At 45.1% G+C, this 15,937-nt stretch overlaps 2 protein-coding genes across 6 annotated transcripts; one reads left to right on the plus strand and one right to left on the minus strand.

Moving 5' to 3' along the window:
* Positions 1–2,263: 2,263 nt before the first annotated feature.
* PDHB (pyruvate dehydrogenase E1 subunit beta) lies at positions 2,264–7,389 on the minus strand. Of its 2 annotated transcripts, XM_062630195.1 has the most exons (9): positions 7,188–7,387; positions 6,984–7,091; positions 6,854–6,916; positions 6,736–6,771; positions 6,358–6,643; positions 5,342–5,452; positions 4,651–4,742; positions 4,094–4,235; positions 2,264–3,718 (listed from the first exon to the last, which is right to left on the minus strand). In XM_062630195.1, exons 1-9 carry the CDS (start codon positions 7,326–7,328, stop codon positions 3,573–3,575), a joined length of 1,125 nt encoding a protein of 374 aa, XP_062486179.1. In that variant the 5' UTR covers positions 7,329–7,387; the 3' UTR covers positions 2,264–3,572. The 2 variants fall into 2 exon arrangements, with proteins under 2 accessions (XP_062486179.1, XP_062486180.1); XM_062630196.1 differs by lacking the exon at positions 4,094–4,235 and having other exon boundaries at positions 7,188–7,389.
* Positions 7,390–7,699: 310 nt separating this feature from the next.
* Positions 7,700–15,616, plus strand: KCTD6 (potassium channel tetramerization domain containing 6). Of its 4 annotated transcripts, none has more exons than XM_062630201.1 (3): positions 7,700–7,730; positions 12,873–12,981; positions 14,216–15,616. In XM_062630201.1, exons 2-3 carry the CDS (start codon positions 12,955–12,957, stop codon positions 14,900–14,902), a joined length of 714 nt encoding a protein of 237 aa, XP_062486185.1. In that variant the 5' UTR covers positions 7,700–7,730; positions 12,873–12,954; the 3' UTR covers positions 14,903–15,616. The 4 variants fall into 4 exon arrangements, with proteins under 4 accessions (XP_062486185.1, XP_062486183.1, XP_062486184.1 ...); XM_062630199.1 differs by lacking the exon at positions 7,700–7,730 and adding an exon at positions 7,779–7,870; XM_062630200.1 differs by lacking the exon at positions 7,700–7,730 and adding an exon at positions 9,021–9,974.
* The last annotated feature ends 321 nt before the right edge of the window (positions 15,617–15,937 follow it).

A 15,937-nucleotide genomic window follows, 5' to 3' on the forward strand; every position in this document is an offset into this window, starting at 1 on the left:
ATTACAGAAGTTACATTTTTTCCTGTTACTTGTTGGTCTGAGACCAAGTGTTAGTGAGGAATTGAGAGAAGTAGAACACGGAGAACTTTGCTCTGTTTTTATTTTCTATAGCTGAGCTTTATCATTCATCAAATACCTCTTAAGTCCGTGTGCCATAATGTTAGCTGCTTGTTATTTCCTTACTTCATAGCAAGCAGTTGTACTTCAGTAACCTTTCTCTTGGTCTCTTGGTTGGCCTCATGTTGTTCTTGTTTGTTGTCCTTCAGTATCACAGCTGTTGTCACTTAGCTGTGTATTCCTGTTTGTAGGTTAGTTACCAGAAGCGAGTGTTAGACTATAGGTGACATTTGTGTCTCTTACTATGGAATAACTCATGATTTAGATGATGCAGTTAGTTCAACAGTGGATTTTAAGGTGTTAATCATATGCCCCCACTCATTCCAGAATATTACAAGAAAGGTCCATCATTCCCCATAGAGTGGGTGATGGGCTGCAAATGCTACGTTCACATGGATGTCTTGTGGAATGGCGCATGGTCACCTCAAAAGCCCTTTGTTCTTGGTCCTACCCAGATCTTTGATTATACATGTGTACAAATAATGGTGCAACAGGTAGCAGCAGAGTTGCACAAGAGCAGGGACAAATAAGGTCACCTGCCTGGATCTGACCTGCCAGAAGCACCTCCATGCAGGCCCTCACTGCTGGGCTTGCTACCTGTGTGCACTAGGGAGCTGGGATATGAGGCTGGGGCAAGATGAGCAGCATGAGATGGATGTGAGTCAGAAAGCAAGGGTGACTTGTGGGAACACAGAGGCAGGCAAGGGGTGTGAGTGGCAGATTGTTGTGATTCATTCAGCCTGTGAAACAAGCATTTGTTACAACATGTTTTGAGAGTCAGTACTGTGGAAGTGTAAATCACTTCCAGAAAACTCTATCTGCAGTTAGTATTGTAAAATTGGAGTACAATCCAACCAAGCAGTCATGTAAGTAAGAACAGAGTGAGATTTACTTCCAGTCTTTGTTACTATTCATGACCCAAAGATCAAACTGCTTCACTGGGGACAAGCAAGACAAGCTGAAGCTGAGAAGTCCTGTTAAGTGATCTCATGTTTGAGTCATGTTTTGCATCCCCAAGTTCTGAGGTTCTTCAGGCTTCCTTTTAGAGGCGTCGCAGATTACATAACCCACCTGCAGATAGAGGGATTTGATCACTTTGGCATTTTTCATCTGTTCTGTTCTTCACACTCCATTGGTATTTAAAGGATGACGTGACTAGAGCAGGACTGACCAAGTGCAGCTCAGCAGCTGCAGTGCTCTGTGGCAGGACCTCCTTGGCATACTCAAACTACATCTTCTCTCCTCAACAGGAGCATCATCGATACCCCCAGCGCCGCCACCACCGCCACTGTCACCAGCAGCTCCTCCTCCTCCGAGTACAGAGGTACCAATGCAGCCAAGCCCAAGGCCTGATGTCAGCACAAGCCGAGGAGCCTTACTCAGCTCCATTCAGAACTTTCAGAAAGGAACTCTGAAGAAAACACAGACCTGCGACTACAGCGCTCCCAGGATCAGCTGAGGCTGCTGGACAAATCAGGATTGAATTCCCTCTCCCTCTCCTGTGCTGTCTTGGAACAAGACCCTCCTGACCAGTCACTGATCCACCAGTGCATTGTCACTGTAGCTCCGTTTACCCTGTTTCAGCTTTCCTTGAGTAGCAGCACTGCCCTGGCTGAATCGCGTTGCCACGTTGCAATAAGCACTCTCCATTCTTCACTTGGTTTCAAGAACATTACTCTCTAGCTACAGGTTCAGGAGCACAGTAACTTCTATACAGCTGAATAAAAAATTGACACTTGCCATGATCATGGTAAATTAATGCATTTTTCCCAAGCTCTTTTCCACCCCTTTTTCCATACTACAGGTCTGTAGTTTTAGCCTGCTCAGATTATCAGCTCCTTTCATGCACTTTTAACTCATCTTAATTCTTGCTGCATTGAATCAGCAAGTTTTGTTTTAGATAATCCACCCCCCCAATCCTTGAATCATACTGCACAGGTGAGGGAACTGGAGAATTACATCCTATTCCCACCCTCGTTGCTGGTGGAGTAAAAATGCTGTCTCATTAAACTTGTTTAAATGGCCATCCTACCTGTAACTCTAAGGGGAAGTGTTTTTAAATGAGGAAATGAGTTGAAAGGGGAGTTAACAGGGCACTGGGATATTATTCTTGATTTAGTTAGTTAAATGCAAAGTTACTTCCAAGTTAATTCTAGAGCTTAAACTTTATTGAAAGAACCTTTTTTTTTTTGATTTAAAACCTTAAACAAATTGCACTTTAAAGGATTAAAGATAATCCATTTTTTTAAATTCAAGTACATCCGTGTTTGTTACTATGCAGAGAATGTCTGTACAAAGTTTCATGCAACCTGTGATATCCAGTAATTTTTATTAAAATATTAATGGAATTCCTCCAGCAGTGTAGTGGTGGGTATGTTCACCCAGGATTGCACCTGAAGCCAGACTTCCTAAGAACCTAACAGCAGTTCTGCAAAAGGGAATACCCTGAAAGGTATTCCTGGCCCTTCATGGAAACAGGATCCAAGTTGTTCTGCTCCTTACAGAGGTAAGTAGGTCTCCTCTTCAGCAGTTCACTGGAAAGCCACCAGTGTTTGGGGCAAGCCAGGCTGATACAGGCAGCTCTCACTCTGTACCAGAAGCTACTGAACAAAGCCCAGCAGAGCCCTCCCTGGACTGAACCCCGGTGTGCAGCCATCTACTGAAAGGCTGCTGCCACTTCCCCAGCTCTCCAGACATCATCTACACAACTGCTGCTTCAGAGCTCAGTGAGTCTGAGTAAAATAGCTTATTTTGCACTGTAAGAACTACAGTTTGAGCATGCTGTTGTTAGCCCATGTGACACAAAGCATTTTTATCACTTAATGTGGCTGTTAGTAAAGAAAAATTGTGTAGCGTTTCCCATCACATACTGAAGAGAATTTTTATTAAATAAAGCTCTTGTGCAGAAGCTTTCCTGCATAAGCAGAGTGCTCAGAGTGCAGGGCCAAAGCCCCTCTGTACAAACAGCAGCACTTAACTGCTGAACTGCCAAGTGAGTTTTCACTCAGGCCTGTTTGATCCTTCACCTTTAATAAGCCTTGTGACCTGGGCTCCTAGGGAGCCACAGCATTCCAGGGCTCGCACTGGGGCCTCCCATTGCTCACTACAGTTCTTCCTTGAACCACCACTAAAGCCAGTTAATGCGGCTGGTCTGGTAATTAATTACAAGATAAGCAGAAATGGAGGATTTTTTCCTCACTCCAAGTTTACAACAGGATTTCTCCACATACAGTAGCACTAACCCACCCATACTGTTGAACAAACACGCATGACCACACTGTTACTTACATGACATGTGGCTTAGAGGGTGACCCGGTATAAACATCCTGGGAGGTCCCCAGTACTTTCCCCACTATACAAAAGTTCATATAACTATACAACAGAAGTTATGCATACAACTTGCCCAACAACATAAACACTTCATAAAGCAGAACTTTAAAGCATGTATTTACAAATTAGATGTTCAGTACTTTCTTCACTGCAAATATTATGTCCTTCACTTGAGGCATGCTGTTATCTTCTAAGTTTTTTGCATAGGGCATAGGAACATCTGTACTGGTAACACGCACAGCTGGAGCATCCAGGTAGTTAAAGGCAGGTCCTGAAACAAGAGAGATGTCAGGTTGCTATACACGATGCTTTTCTCTCAATTCAATTTCTAAACCTTAATCTGATGAAACAATCCTGTTCCTGTAGCTCTGATATTCCAGAGAAAGCTGTTCTTGCTTATCTTCATGCACTATGGTTCAGACAAAACAATTCTATCCTGCTTCTCTCACAGTCAAGTTCCTGGGATAAGGACTACTTCCAATGAAGATGAGCTGGATCCACCCTGTGAAAATCTCTGGAGCAAGACATCTAGGCTCAAGCTCCTCAGATCTAGAATCCTAACTTTGTATTCATCTGGCTTTATCAAGAAGTCATCAGGATTTAGACTAGAGACTGTGACCCACACATGTAACAGCAAAACTCATACCCTCCATGATCCTGGCACAGATTTCAGCTCCTACTCCAAATTGTGGCCAACCTCCTTCTACAGTTATTAGATGGTTTGTCTTCACAATGCTGGCTTCCACTGCTTCAATATCCATTGGTCGGATGGTACGCATGTTTATAACCTGGGGAGAAAGACTCTGAGTTTTGCTACGATCTAAGCCTGTCAGTTACTACTTAATAAAAGGATTACAGTGTCCTTTAGCACTTTCATCTATTCTCACTGAAGACAAGACCTAACATTAATAACATTTCTAACTTTTTATTCTGGCAGAGACTGTGAGGAACAGTTTCTGATGACTCCTGGAAAATCCTTGATAGGTGAGTCTTGCTATATCAAGATCCAGCCATACTAACACACACTGTCATTGTTCTGGTTCCCATACAGCTGGGTCACTCCCAAAATCATCAGTAGTTCTGCCTTAATTGTGTGATGAAAAGGTCAGATGCAGAACCATGAAATGCCCATGGTGTTAAGGCACTTAAAAGACTTTTTTCCGCACTTCAGGAAGAGAGAAAAGCAACAGAAACCTCACCCACCTCACACTCTACACCTTCTTTGGCAAGTACAGAAGCTGCTTCCATACAGTGTCCAACAAGTCTTGAGTGTGACACTAATGTAATATGAGTTCCTAAAACAGAAACAAGGGTTAAAAAATAACCCCTTAAGAAGCTGTTTTTCTAGACCTCAAGCTCCTTTCAAGGTAAAGTTAGGCGTTCCTTGGAAATTTAAGTTCCTTAGATTTATTTAAAATCCTCACTATTCTGTGCCCATACACAGCATAAAGAATGGCAACAGCAGGACTCTACTAACACACGTATTTTATCCTTTAATTCAGGGAACTGGAGAGACTACTTAATAGTTTTCAGATTCTCCTTTTCAAACATTCATATAATTCAGTGGTAAACGATGAACAAAGGGACAGAAACGCTACAATGATCTCTTTGCATTCTTGACAAAAATTACATACTAAGGTGAGGACAAGAGGCCTTTCAGCCATCATGGAACAAATCCTTTGGAAGGTTACAGTTTTAGGTAAAATACAGAGAATAAGGTGATCTTTCTTTATATGGGCAACATACAATAAAGCACTCTACTGGATAAAGTAATATTTCAACACAACATTTGAAATACTTCTCTCTCATAAAAACTGTATTCTGAATAGCTATGAGGTTAAAAAAGGTCCCCAGGCAGTTCAGTTAACAAGGAAATAAACTATTCTCAGCTTACCTTGCCTTTCTATTTTAGCTTTTCCAATTGGAATAACGAAGTCCTTTGACTGTGCCTGCTCAGACAGTTCAAAAGGAACACCATACAGCAACTCATTTTCCAGCATCACAACTAGAAGAAAACATATTTGGATTAATGTATATGTCTGCAGGCACGGGACTGTCCTGACACTAACAGTACTGCAGCAGACTTACTCACTGTGCTAAACCCATTGGGCAAGAAGGACTTGAGCATGTTTGCAGAAGCAATTAAAATAAATTACAGTCTTTACTTCATACAATCACAGACTGGTTTGGGCTGTAAGGACCTTAAAGCACATCCAGTTCCACCCCCCCACCATAGGCAGGTTGCTCCAAGCCCCATTCAACCTGGCCTTGAACACTGCCAGGGACGGACCAGCCGCAACCTCTCTGGGCACCCTGTGCCAGCACCTCAGCACCCTCACAGGGAAGCACATCTGCCTAAGAGCTCATCTCAGCCCGGTTAAAGCCATTCCCCTTGTCCAAAGTCCCTCTCCAGGTTTCTTGTAGTAGGCTGATTTTAAAAAATTGTCTACAATGAGATCAGGTGTTTAACTCTGGTACATGATGGCAGAATCACCCATTTTAGAAAGGTCTTACATTTTGCATGTATGTTTGTGAAAAATAAAGATGGAGGTTGCCCTGCTTTTAACGACATTCTGAATTTATCATCTGAACACTGTGTAAGCAGAAATTCCTCCTGATTTATCCTTTTTAACCCCTTTACAATAGGTTCATAAGTGTTTCTAACCTTCCTGACTGGTACCAAACCAGCACTAAAGATACAGAGCTGTGGCAACAGCACAAAGTTAATCTACTGCTAATAAAGGAAGTGACTGTTAGGAAAATCATAAATACTTCTGTGCCTAAGTACCCTGAACCTGAGTGGTTTAGGGTTTAATAATCTTGTTTTGTTTTAAATAGGGCAGGAGGGGAAACCTGACATTTTCTTTCAGGATCAGGTGCGAGGTATTACCACGATCTGCCTGTATTCACCTGGATTATCGTCCCGGATGGCTGCTTTCAGCAGACCTTTGGCATCTTCTGCGCTCCAAGGACTAACAACTTTCAGTCCCGGGCAGTGCCCGTACCAAGCAGCAAAGCACTGGGAGTGCTGGGCAGCCACTCCAGCTGATGCCCCGTTGGGGCCCCGGAAGACAATGGGAACACCGATTAATCCTGCAGACATGTAACAGGTCTTGGCAGCTGAGTTTATGACCTGATCAATCGCTTGCATGGAGAAGTTGAATGTCATGAATTCACACACCGGTCTCAATCCCGCCTGTTAAATATATTTATGTGTATTAGTATGCTTTAACATAGAAATAGGTTTACTTTTTTAAATTGCAAGTAGAGAAATGCACGTTTACAAACCATAGCAGCACCAACAGCAATTCCTGCGAAGCCCATCTGAAAGAGAAGGAAACCAAAGGGGTAAGTGCTGGGGGAACAACTGAAGGCAGCGCCAGGGTAGGAGACAGGAGAGTCTCACCTCCGAGATCGGAGTGTCGATCACCCTCTTGTCCCCGTACTTCTTCCAGAGGCCCCTCGAGATCTGGAAGGAGAGAGCAGTCAGCGCCCGCCCGAGGCCCTTTCACGGCTTGGTAACGGTATCAACGTACCTTGTAGGCGCCATCGTACTGGGCCACCTCCTCGCCGAGCAGGAAGACGCGCTCGTCCCTCTCCAGCTCCTCATCCAGCGCCTGGTTCAGTGCATCCCGCACAGTCACCTGTGAGACAGTGGAGCCGGTGGGGCAAGGCCTCGCCTCCCCTGAGGGGGACACGAGCCCGTTTCCCCCAGCTCCCTCTTTCGAGCTCGCTGTTACCTGTATGGCGGCTGGCGCGGAGAGACGCAGCCCCCTGCGATGCTGGAGCAAGCGCCCGCCGGTGCAGCCGTGCGGCGGGATGCGGGTGAGGCGGGGTCCCAGCGGGGCCAGGTGCCGCAATACCGCCACAGCCGCCGCCATCTTGCCCGTGTCCTCTAGCGCCACCGGACCGTCGGCGCCGCCGGTGACGCCGAGGCCCCGCCCCGCGCGGCCTGGCGAGCCGTCTCGCCCCGCCCACCCAGAGCTCTCGCGAGAACACCCGGCGCGGTGTTTAAACGCCACTTCCGGGTCCCTTCGGCAGTGGTAGTAGTGGTAGCTGCGCTCGGCTGGGACCGCCGTGCGCCCCACCTGCGCTGAGGAGGGAGCTGCATGGCCCGGGGTTGAGCTCCCCGCCCTCGGCCACCGCTTCGCCTTTTAGCGACACGGCTGCTCGGGCCAGGCGGCTCCCACCCCGCTTGGGGAGCCGGTCCGGCGGCCTTACGGGAGCGGTGCTTCGGTGCTCCGCGGCCCGGCGGCGCCCGCCCCTCGCCCCACAAACGTGAGGTGGTGCGGCCTTTGTGGGGCGTGGCTTGGTCAGGACACGCCCTCGCCCCTGCCTGCCGGCGTTGGCGGCTCCGCTTTGCTCTCGTTTTCCGCTGTCCCCGCCGTAGCCGGCCTCTGCCTCAGCGACGGGAGCTGCTCCCGTGAGTGCCGGGCAGGGCCGCCGCAGGACTGGGGGGCGCGGGGCCGGGCGCCCCGGGAGGCGGGCAACGCTTTAGGGCGGGACGGCCCCATCCCGGGAGGGTGTGAGGTGCAGGGCATGGGTTTGGGCTCCCGGGGTCTTTTCGGTGCCGGGGAAGGGCTACGGGGTGGGATACCGGGGACCCGATGTTAGGGTAGGGGTGGGACAGCTGGTGCGTGGGTCCTGCATCTAGTTGGGGTGGGGGAAGGAGCTGGGGTGCGAGACAGCGTACGCGGCGATCTCTTGTCAGGGAGGGTGCAGGTATGTGGGTCTTGTCCCACGCAAAGAGGGGAATGGGTTCTTTTGCTGTACCGGGGAGAGGAGGCAGAGCTGGGACACTGTTGCGGGGTGGGGAGAAGGCTGTGGGCTTATGGGTCACTTGCAGGGGGGAGGTAAAATGTCTGGGTTCATTTCCAGCATCTTTGCTGAATCATTGTGATTTTGGGGAGAGTTCCTCCACCATGAGCTCGCTGGTTCCTCTGTGATGGAAATTAGTGCTTCCCATCTCCTGTTGAAGACCTGGACCCCTCTTTGGCCTGGGCTCACAGGAGGGACTTCTGCCCCTATCTTGCTGCATTGCTCTTCGATCCATGCTCATGCTGAGCCCCACTGGTGTGGGCAGGGAGGCTTGGTGTTTCTGACACTTGCCTTCCGCTAGAACTGTTTGGAGACATATTTGCACACAGAACCAACTAGTGGTTAGTTCCTAAGAAGCAAGATACATGGGTAAAACCCAACTGCTGTGAGGGATGCTTTAAGCCTGGGTGCCTGGGGTTACTTCAGCAGCATAGGGTCAGCAGGACCAGGTTAGATACAAGTGTCTTCTTTTGGCTCTCGTGAGAGGAGAACCCAAGTGATACAGTGGGCTCTTCAGACTAGCAATTAAAATGAAAGTTTGGAACCTGGACTTAAACCAGGATGTAACAGAGCTCTTCAGGGGTGGGAAGGAAACTTTGGGATCTTGGAATTTATAGTGAGGCAATTAGACATGAATGAGTGAGAATGCTGAGTGGCTGGTGTGAGCGTTTTTCCCTCTTGTCTGGGGTGAAGACTAAGTATTAGTAAAGAAAATTAAAAACAACAAAAAAACTAAATAAAAAGCAAGAAGTAAGTTAATTTTTAATTATCTGTTAGTTGTTATAAACTTGACGTGGTGATGGGTGCTTTCTGTAGTGAAGCTGATCTGATTTGCCAGAAGGTTTGATAACTGGTTGTTTTAAGAGCTTGCCTCCTCCTCACTCCCTTAGGGTGGCAGAGTGTTGAAGCCTCATGGGTTCACTCTGCAGACTTGTCTTGCTGTACAGTGTGATGGAGTGCAGTCATCTCTGGTGCTAGTTAGTTTTTGTCAGTTCAGGTGAGTAACTGATAATGATTTATAATAAAAACTTGCCTTTCAAATGTTATGGCTGCCTGGGGAATAAAAAGGTTGTCTATGTACAGTGTAGCTGTGCTGAGGGCAGGAGTTTCTTTTCATCTTTGGAGATCTAAATGTGAGAGGCAGGGAGCTCACCAAGTGGGTGAGTAGCTTGAAATACCAGGTGTATTTATCTGTATAAGCAGTTAAACAGTTTGTGTGGATGTTAAACAGCTTGTGTTGTTATACTGATACCAAAGTGTCTATTAAAGATGGTGCCACAAGTAAATCCTTTAATTCTTTTGTTGGAAAGACTAGATGAAAACCATTTAGATCAAACCAGGTGGTGCATGACTTGACTTTTAACTGTTGGTCTATTTCTGCTCCTCCTTCAAGTAACTGCATGTAGTGCCAGTGCAATGGGTTTCTCCAGGTGCAGTGTGTAGCCTGTGGCCTTGACCAACTGCAATGCACATGGCCTCGGGAATGCTGCCACCATCCCCTGTCCTGCCTAAGCCCGTGTGTGTGTTCACAGAAGCAGAAGTTCAGCTGACTCTTACTTGCATTCTCTGAATTCCAGCTTGCAGAATGGTTTCACGTTAGCAGCTCTGTCCTGGGAGAAGCCCTGCTGAAGTTAACAGGAATACCTGTTGTAGTAGTGTTGCTTGTGAAGAGCTTTGTGATCCTCTGAGTCATAACATATGAAGTAAGAGTGAGCATTTTATAAATGCAGGTATCCAATTTGGTATACTAAGTATAAAATGATGACTTGAGTATTTTTCTTGAAAGGTACTTGCTTCTCATTTTGTATTACTAGTTTGTGATGTGCTTGGCTGCTGCAAGCAGCTGTAATGACCATGTTAATGCTGTGTATCTTCTCGCTGCTTACAGAAGCAGTTCAATGAAAGCAGGACTGTGGTTTCACGCAATCAGTACGCTTCTGCTCTCACCAAAGAGTGACATCCCATTTGGCTTAAATGGTATCAGCAATTTGTCTGAATTTCGTCTTGCATGACTTTTTCTTATGGTTATTAAAGGCAGGCTGTGTTTGGGATATGGCTGCATGTCATCTCTTATCCGCTGTCTGGACATGAGTAGCCACGTTAGCGAGGCTGCCCCTGGGTGCAATGTGGTGTTGTCTGACACAAGGACAAGAGCTGGCCTGAGGCAGTGCATCCCAGGGTACAGATGGAGTGAGTGTCTGCCCACCCCCATGGATGCACCATCATACTTCATTCAGGAATAATATCAAGCATCATTGGAAGGGTGTACATCATGAAGGGTGTATGTCCTTATCCTTCTGGTGACATGCTTTGCTACTACTTAACCTCAGGTTGCACCTGAACAGAGTTATTTTTGCCTGTGAAGTCTAGAAATTCAGAGCTCCCAGGCTGATGAGAGAAGTTGTGATCACACAAGCATTTTCAGGTGGCCTCCTGGTATCATCTGTTTGCATTGTGCGCCCTGCTCCAGCACTGGTCTGCGTGTACCAAATGATTCTAAGTTCTTATGCAAATGTCAGTGAGGTTTCTCCGCGCCACTTCTGTGTCAAGGGTGGGTTTGCTTCAGCAGACTGCTTGTAAGTTATTGACTCCAGTGTTATGTAGCAGTGCTGTGATCAAAGATTGGTTCATGCCTTCATATAGACAGCATTATCTGTTTCTTGCCCTGATAGTCTTGATTCATCTGTAGTGTGGTTTTAGATGCTGACCAAAATAATGTAACTGATGGACATTGTTTTTGGAATATTCTGACTATATAATTGAAGTTAATTTTATTAACACTGCAGATCTCCTCTGTCATGATTACTAGGGAAGTTTCTGGGCTGGCTGCATCAGTTCACTTTCAAGTGAATGTTGCTTTGACTATCAGAAGCTTGGACCAGTCTCTCCTATCATTTTAATGCATCTCTGTGTTATACTTGACCAGAATAACACCTGTAAGTGCTGGAATCGAAAAGGCCTGAGCTGCTGATAAAGTTAATGGGCTGTACTTGAATGACAATCCCAAATAAAGAAAACCTGAATGAATGCACTTCTTGATTTGTGAGCAGTTTAAATAACATAATTACAGAGGCTGGCAAAAGAGCTGGCCTTCCAGGTTTATCTGCTGTCGGACTGTGCTTTAATGTACTTTCTTGAGGCATGCTCTGTCTCTAATTTGTAAAAATAGGATCCTGGTATGACTAGTTCTGTATCTGAGTATTCCTTTGTCTTCTGTTGTCTCACCTCATGATTTTCATATAGTGATTTGGGTTTTTCTACTCTTTCATACATCTGAGGCATAGCTGAGGCTATGCTTGTGCTGCCGCCCCTGAATGCCTGATCTCCTGGACCCTGTTGTGTCCAGGCTATAGGATTGGATGGGATAACACAGCCCAGAGAGGTGGGATGTGCGGCCTTGTTCTGTGGTGAATGAGGCCGACTTGGTTTGCTGCAGTGAGAAGGGCAAGAAACTTTTTGGTTGGGAACTAACTGTGACCCTTCAGTTGGTTTGGAATGTAGGGCTCTGGCTGGGCTTGATCTTTGTGCTGCTTTTAGCTGGGTGCCTGCGTGTTGAAGTTTGCTAGTAAAGAGGATGGAAGCAGAAGTCTTGGTAACTGTGTGGTCTGTAAGATGTAAAAATAAACAAAGCTGCGAAGCTGTACCCTACTTAAAACAGACTGACCTAAATTTCCAGCAATTCTAGCAGTGAGGCAGGCTCTGGGTAGGGATAAAGGCTTATTGGTGACTGGCTTCTGGTCCGTTCATCACTTGACATGGTTGGCAGGCCACTTTTGGAAAACCTCCACTGGTGTCTGGAGTCATTCACTCCCACCCTCCACCTCAAGTTGCACAACCTGGGCTGTGTATTTCTCTTGGTGTGCTTGTGTTGAGAGGGTCCCCTTCTTATGCAAGTCAGCAGTTCAGGGACAGGGAAGTCAAACCAAGAACCACTTCTCAAATTGCTTTTGTTGGGGCGTTGTTGAAAACATGTTTGATGTCCTCTGGCTTGTCCCTGAAGAGATTTCTTTTGAGGGTGCATGTGTCTGTGAAGTCCATTCACATTGTAGTTTAATGTTCTTGCTATCAATTGCAGTTCTCCACTGCTGAATTATTTATTTTACAGAGATATTTTTTTTCTGCTTGTTGTTCATTGACTTTCATGCTTGATTTATTCTTCTGTGCAGTTTAAAACTGGAGCATGGAAGTTCTGACAATATTAACAAATCACATGTATGATCAGTGGTGGCTAAATCAACTTTTTTAATTGGGAAAAGAACATCTGTCTTTCGAAGTACTCACAGTTTCCCAGGTGAAAGGCAGTCTGGAAATGTATGTTATCCTCGGAAGCAGATTGCTTGTCATTTAACAAAACTGGGATGGTCAGACAGCCAGTGGAGTGGTTACCTATGTGCTCTGGAGGCAGTCCTGTAGGTAGCATGAAGGGAGAAGGTGGGAAAAGCATGTTTGTAGATTCCCTTGCTAATGTGGTTTTGTAGCTGAATGCTCTGCTGGCAGAAAGCCTACCTTTGATTAGGAAGCATTCCCCTTGGTGGTTGTTCTAGGTACTGATGGTCTGCCATGTTTTGTTCTTTGTTTTGTGTTTTTGTGTGTGCTTTTTCCTGCAGGGAGATAAGAGGAGGTAAATCGTGTATGCTTTCAGCAGCCTTCTGTTAAACTTGGAATACCATAGTTCAAGCAATTGAACAGATGGATAATGGAGACTGGGGATATATGGTAAGTGTGTATGGAGCCTGTGGAAGTGTGCCCTGTATGGGGCAGCTAGGCTTTTGAGACCTTACAGTGAGAGTTCTTCCAGATCTGTCTTGGGTATAGATCCAGAGCTTCAGTCATGAGGAAAAAAAGCTGTGTATGTTACAATAGCTTACTTACATTCTCTGGAGTGCTTTACCTCATGTGCTGGTTGTGAGATAGCTCAGGTTCATGTTTCCTAGGTGCAATCAGTGAGTACCTAAGTGTTGCCTTAAGCTCACTGTTACTGTTTTCCTAACGCACAAAGGCAGAAAATAGTGCTTCCTGCCTGTGATTTTAAGGACTTTGTAATTTTATTTATGAAGGAAAAATATTTTTCTTTGCAAACCCTGCCTCAAACTAGACAAGTGCATCTCATTTTTCTCCTTTTCTCCTTTTCTAAACATTCTGCTGCCATGCATATGTCTCTTTTCTCTGGCTGGCCTCAGTCCTAGTTGTTAGGGTTGGTGGCCAGATGGGATTTATGTTCCTTTCTCTCTTGCTTCCTCATGTGCTATTTGGAAGCTGATGCAGAGAGGTTGTGCTCTGCCTCCCTCTTCTACATTTACTAATAAATGTCTTTTTAGACTTAAAAGCTGAAAGTTTTTTTTTTTTTTTTTTTTTTTTTTTTGCTTGTTTTAATGATGCCTCTGAACCAGAGCATGGATTATGTTGTTTGTGAGCTCTTGGTCTTGTATCTAAACTTGCACTGTCATCCTGTTTTGAAGGAGAGAAAGAAGCTTAGGACTTGTTCAGCTGATTTTTTTTTTTCTTTCTTTTTTTTTTTTCCTTTTATTTTTTTTTCCCCCTTTTTGTTTGGTCTAGAATGGGACATTGTAAAAGTAAGAAACACTGCTGGGCCGCATTCAGACTAACTTGTTATTCAGGAAATATCTCTCTTCTCATTTCCCCATCTTTAGAATAGGAAAAAACTTTGTTGCCCAAATGCAAAACTTGCTTCTGTGGCAGCAGCTCAGTTGTTAAGATTTCTAAAGCATTCTGGAAATGTGCATTCTGAATGTTAACTATCACCCTGTCTAGTTGCCAGTTGTGCCTTGTTGCTAGGTGGCTTGGATTTGTTTGGGTTTCAACACCGCTTAAAGGCTTCAGATAGAAGTGCGATTCTCTGCAGAGCCTGCAGTTTTTGCCATGTGTGTCAGTGAGGTGACTGAATCTTCTTGTGGTGGCTTGATAAACTCTGCAATTTCTCTCTTTCTAGATGACTGATCCAGTCACGCTAAATGTGGGTGGACACATGTATACGACATCCCTCACAACTCTAACGAGATATCCTGACTCAATGCTTGGGGCCATGTTCAGGGGAGACTTCCCCACTGCCAGGGACTCTCAGGGCAATTACTTTATTGACAGAGATGGACCACTTTTCCGTTATGTTCTTAACTTTTTAAGGACCTCAGAGCTCACTTTGCCCCTGGACTTCAAGGAGTTTGACCTGCTGCGGAAGGAAGCAGACTTCTATCAGATTGAACCACTCATTCAGTGTCTTAATGACCCCAAACCACTGTATCCCGTGGATACCTTTGAGGAGGTGGTGGAGCTGTCCAGCACCCGGAAGCTTTCCAAGTACTCCAACCCAGTGGCTGTAATCATCACACAGCTCACTATCACCACAAAAGTCCATTCATTACTGGAAGGCATTTCAAACCACTTCACAAAGTGGAATAAGCATATGATGGACACCAGGGACTGCCAGGTTTCCTTCACTTTTGGGCCGTGCGATTACCACCAAGAAGTGTCACTCAGAGTCCACCTCATGGAGTACATCACAAAGCAAGGCTTCACAATCAGGAATACCAGAGTTCATCATATGAGTGAACGGGCCAATGAGAACACAGTGGAGCATAACTGGACTTTCTGTAGACTGGCAAGGAAAACAGATGACTGATTCTGGCTCTCCAGGAGCCGCTTCAGTGATTATCAACCTCACTGGACAGTAATCCCAAGAGAATCTGGGTTTTGACTAAAGCAACAATGTGGGCTTTTTTTTATACGACTATTTATTGTTTCTCAGTAAGGACTGGAGGAGTTCCCTTCTCCAGCAGCTCTGTCCTTTTGTCCTGTTCTGAAAAGAAAACCGTGCATGTGCCTGTTCAGTCAAGACACCTTTTTGTTTGAAAGAGGGAGTCCAAAGAATTAGTCCAATAGGGTATTTTATGTCATTAACACAATTCTCTGAGTCAAAAGTGCTAAAATTACCTCTGTTTAAATGGTTTCTAATCCATCTAACATGATGACACTGGGAGCAAGAAACAAAAAAGAATTTAAAATGCAGTTGGGGAAAAGCTGCTATCATGTAGTCTAATTTAGTTTCTAAATAAATAAACAGTATTGTAATATTTTAGGAAAACAAATTCCTCCCTTTTAAAAGTACTTGATAAGTACAGTTTCTTACAGTTATGACAACTGTTTCTTTCTATGCATATAAATCAAGCAACCAAATATTATCTGTAGCCATGGAAATATGATTAGAAATATTTATATTGGATTCTAAATGCAAAATGTCCCTGTGGTAGAATTAATATTTTTAATGCCTGGTGCAATATTATTCCCAAGTGTAATGCCTGCCAGCAAGAAGCTAATAAAAATGTGAAATACAGAATACTATTTTGTATTTTCTTTTTGTCTTCTAGAACTCTTAATACTTCAAAAACTAAAACCAACCATCTCAAAAAACCCATCCAAACCCTGTTTTTCTGTGCTGCAGAGTAGTTCAGATGCTCGGGTAGGGTTCCATTCTCCTCCATTACTGATGCACTTTGTGCCTTTTTATATTGATTCAGCTGCCCTCATTATAGAATAAACTGTGTTTTGAGAATTGCATTATGACTAACAGAAAGATGCCAAGTATTTGTCCTGCCTAAAGGGGTAGGGATAGAGGCAACAAAGAGCCTGAGTAGCTGCTAAGGATTGTTACCTGGTT

Source organism: Pezoporus occidentalis, unplaced genomic scaffold (genome assembly GCF_034315485.1).
Source record: "Pezoporus occidentalis ecotype Australia unplaced genomic scaffold, CSIRO_AGI_Poc_V1 ctg35, whole genome shotgun sequence".
Classification (NCBI taxonomy): Eukaryota; Metazoa; Chordata; class Aves; order Psittaciformes; family Psittacidae; genus Pezoporus; species Pezoporus occidentalis.

Coding starts and splice junctions, on each gene's coding strand:
- PDHB (XM_062630195.1), bottom strand. CDS start 7,328: ATGGCGGCGGCTGTGGCGGTATTGCGGCACCTGGCCCCGCTGGGACCC. Junction 6,917..6,983: donor AGTACGATGGCGCCTACAAG/GTACGTTGATAC, acceptor CTCTCCTTCCAG/ATCTCGAGGGGCCTCTGGAA. Junction 6,772..6,853: donor TCGACACTCCGATCTCGGAG/GTGAGACTCTCC, acceptor CTTCTCTTTCAG/ATGGGCTTCGCAGGAATTGC.
- KCTD6 (XM_062630201.1), top strand. CDS start 12,955: ATGGATAATGGAGACTGGGGATATATG. Junction 12,982..14,215: donor ATGGAGACTGGGGATATATG/GTAAGTGTGTAT, acceptor CTCTCTTTCTAG/ATGACTGATCCAGTCACGCT.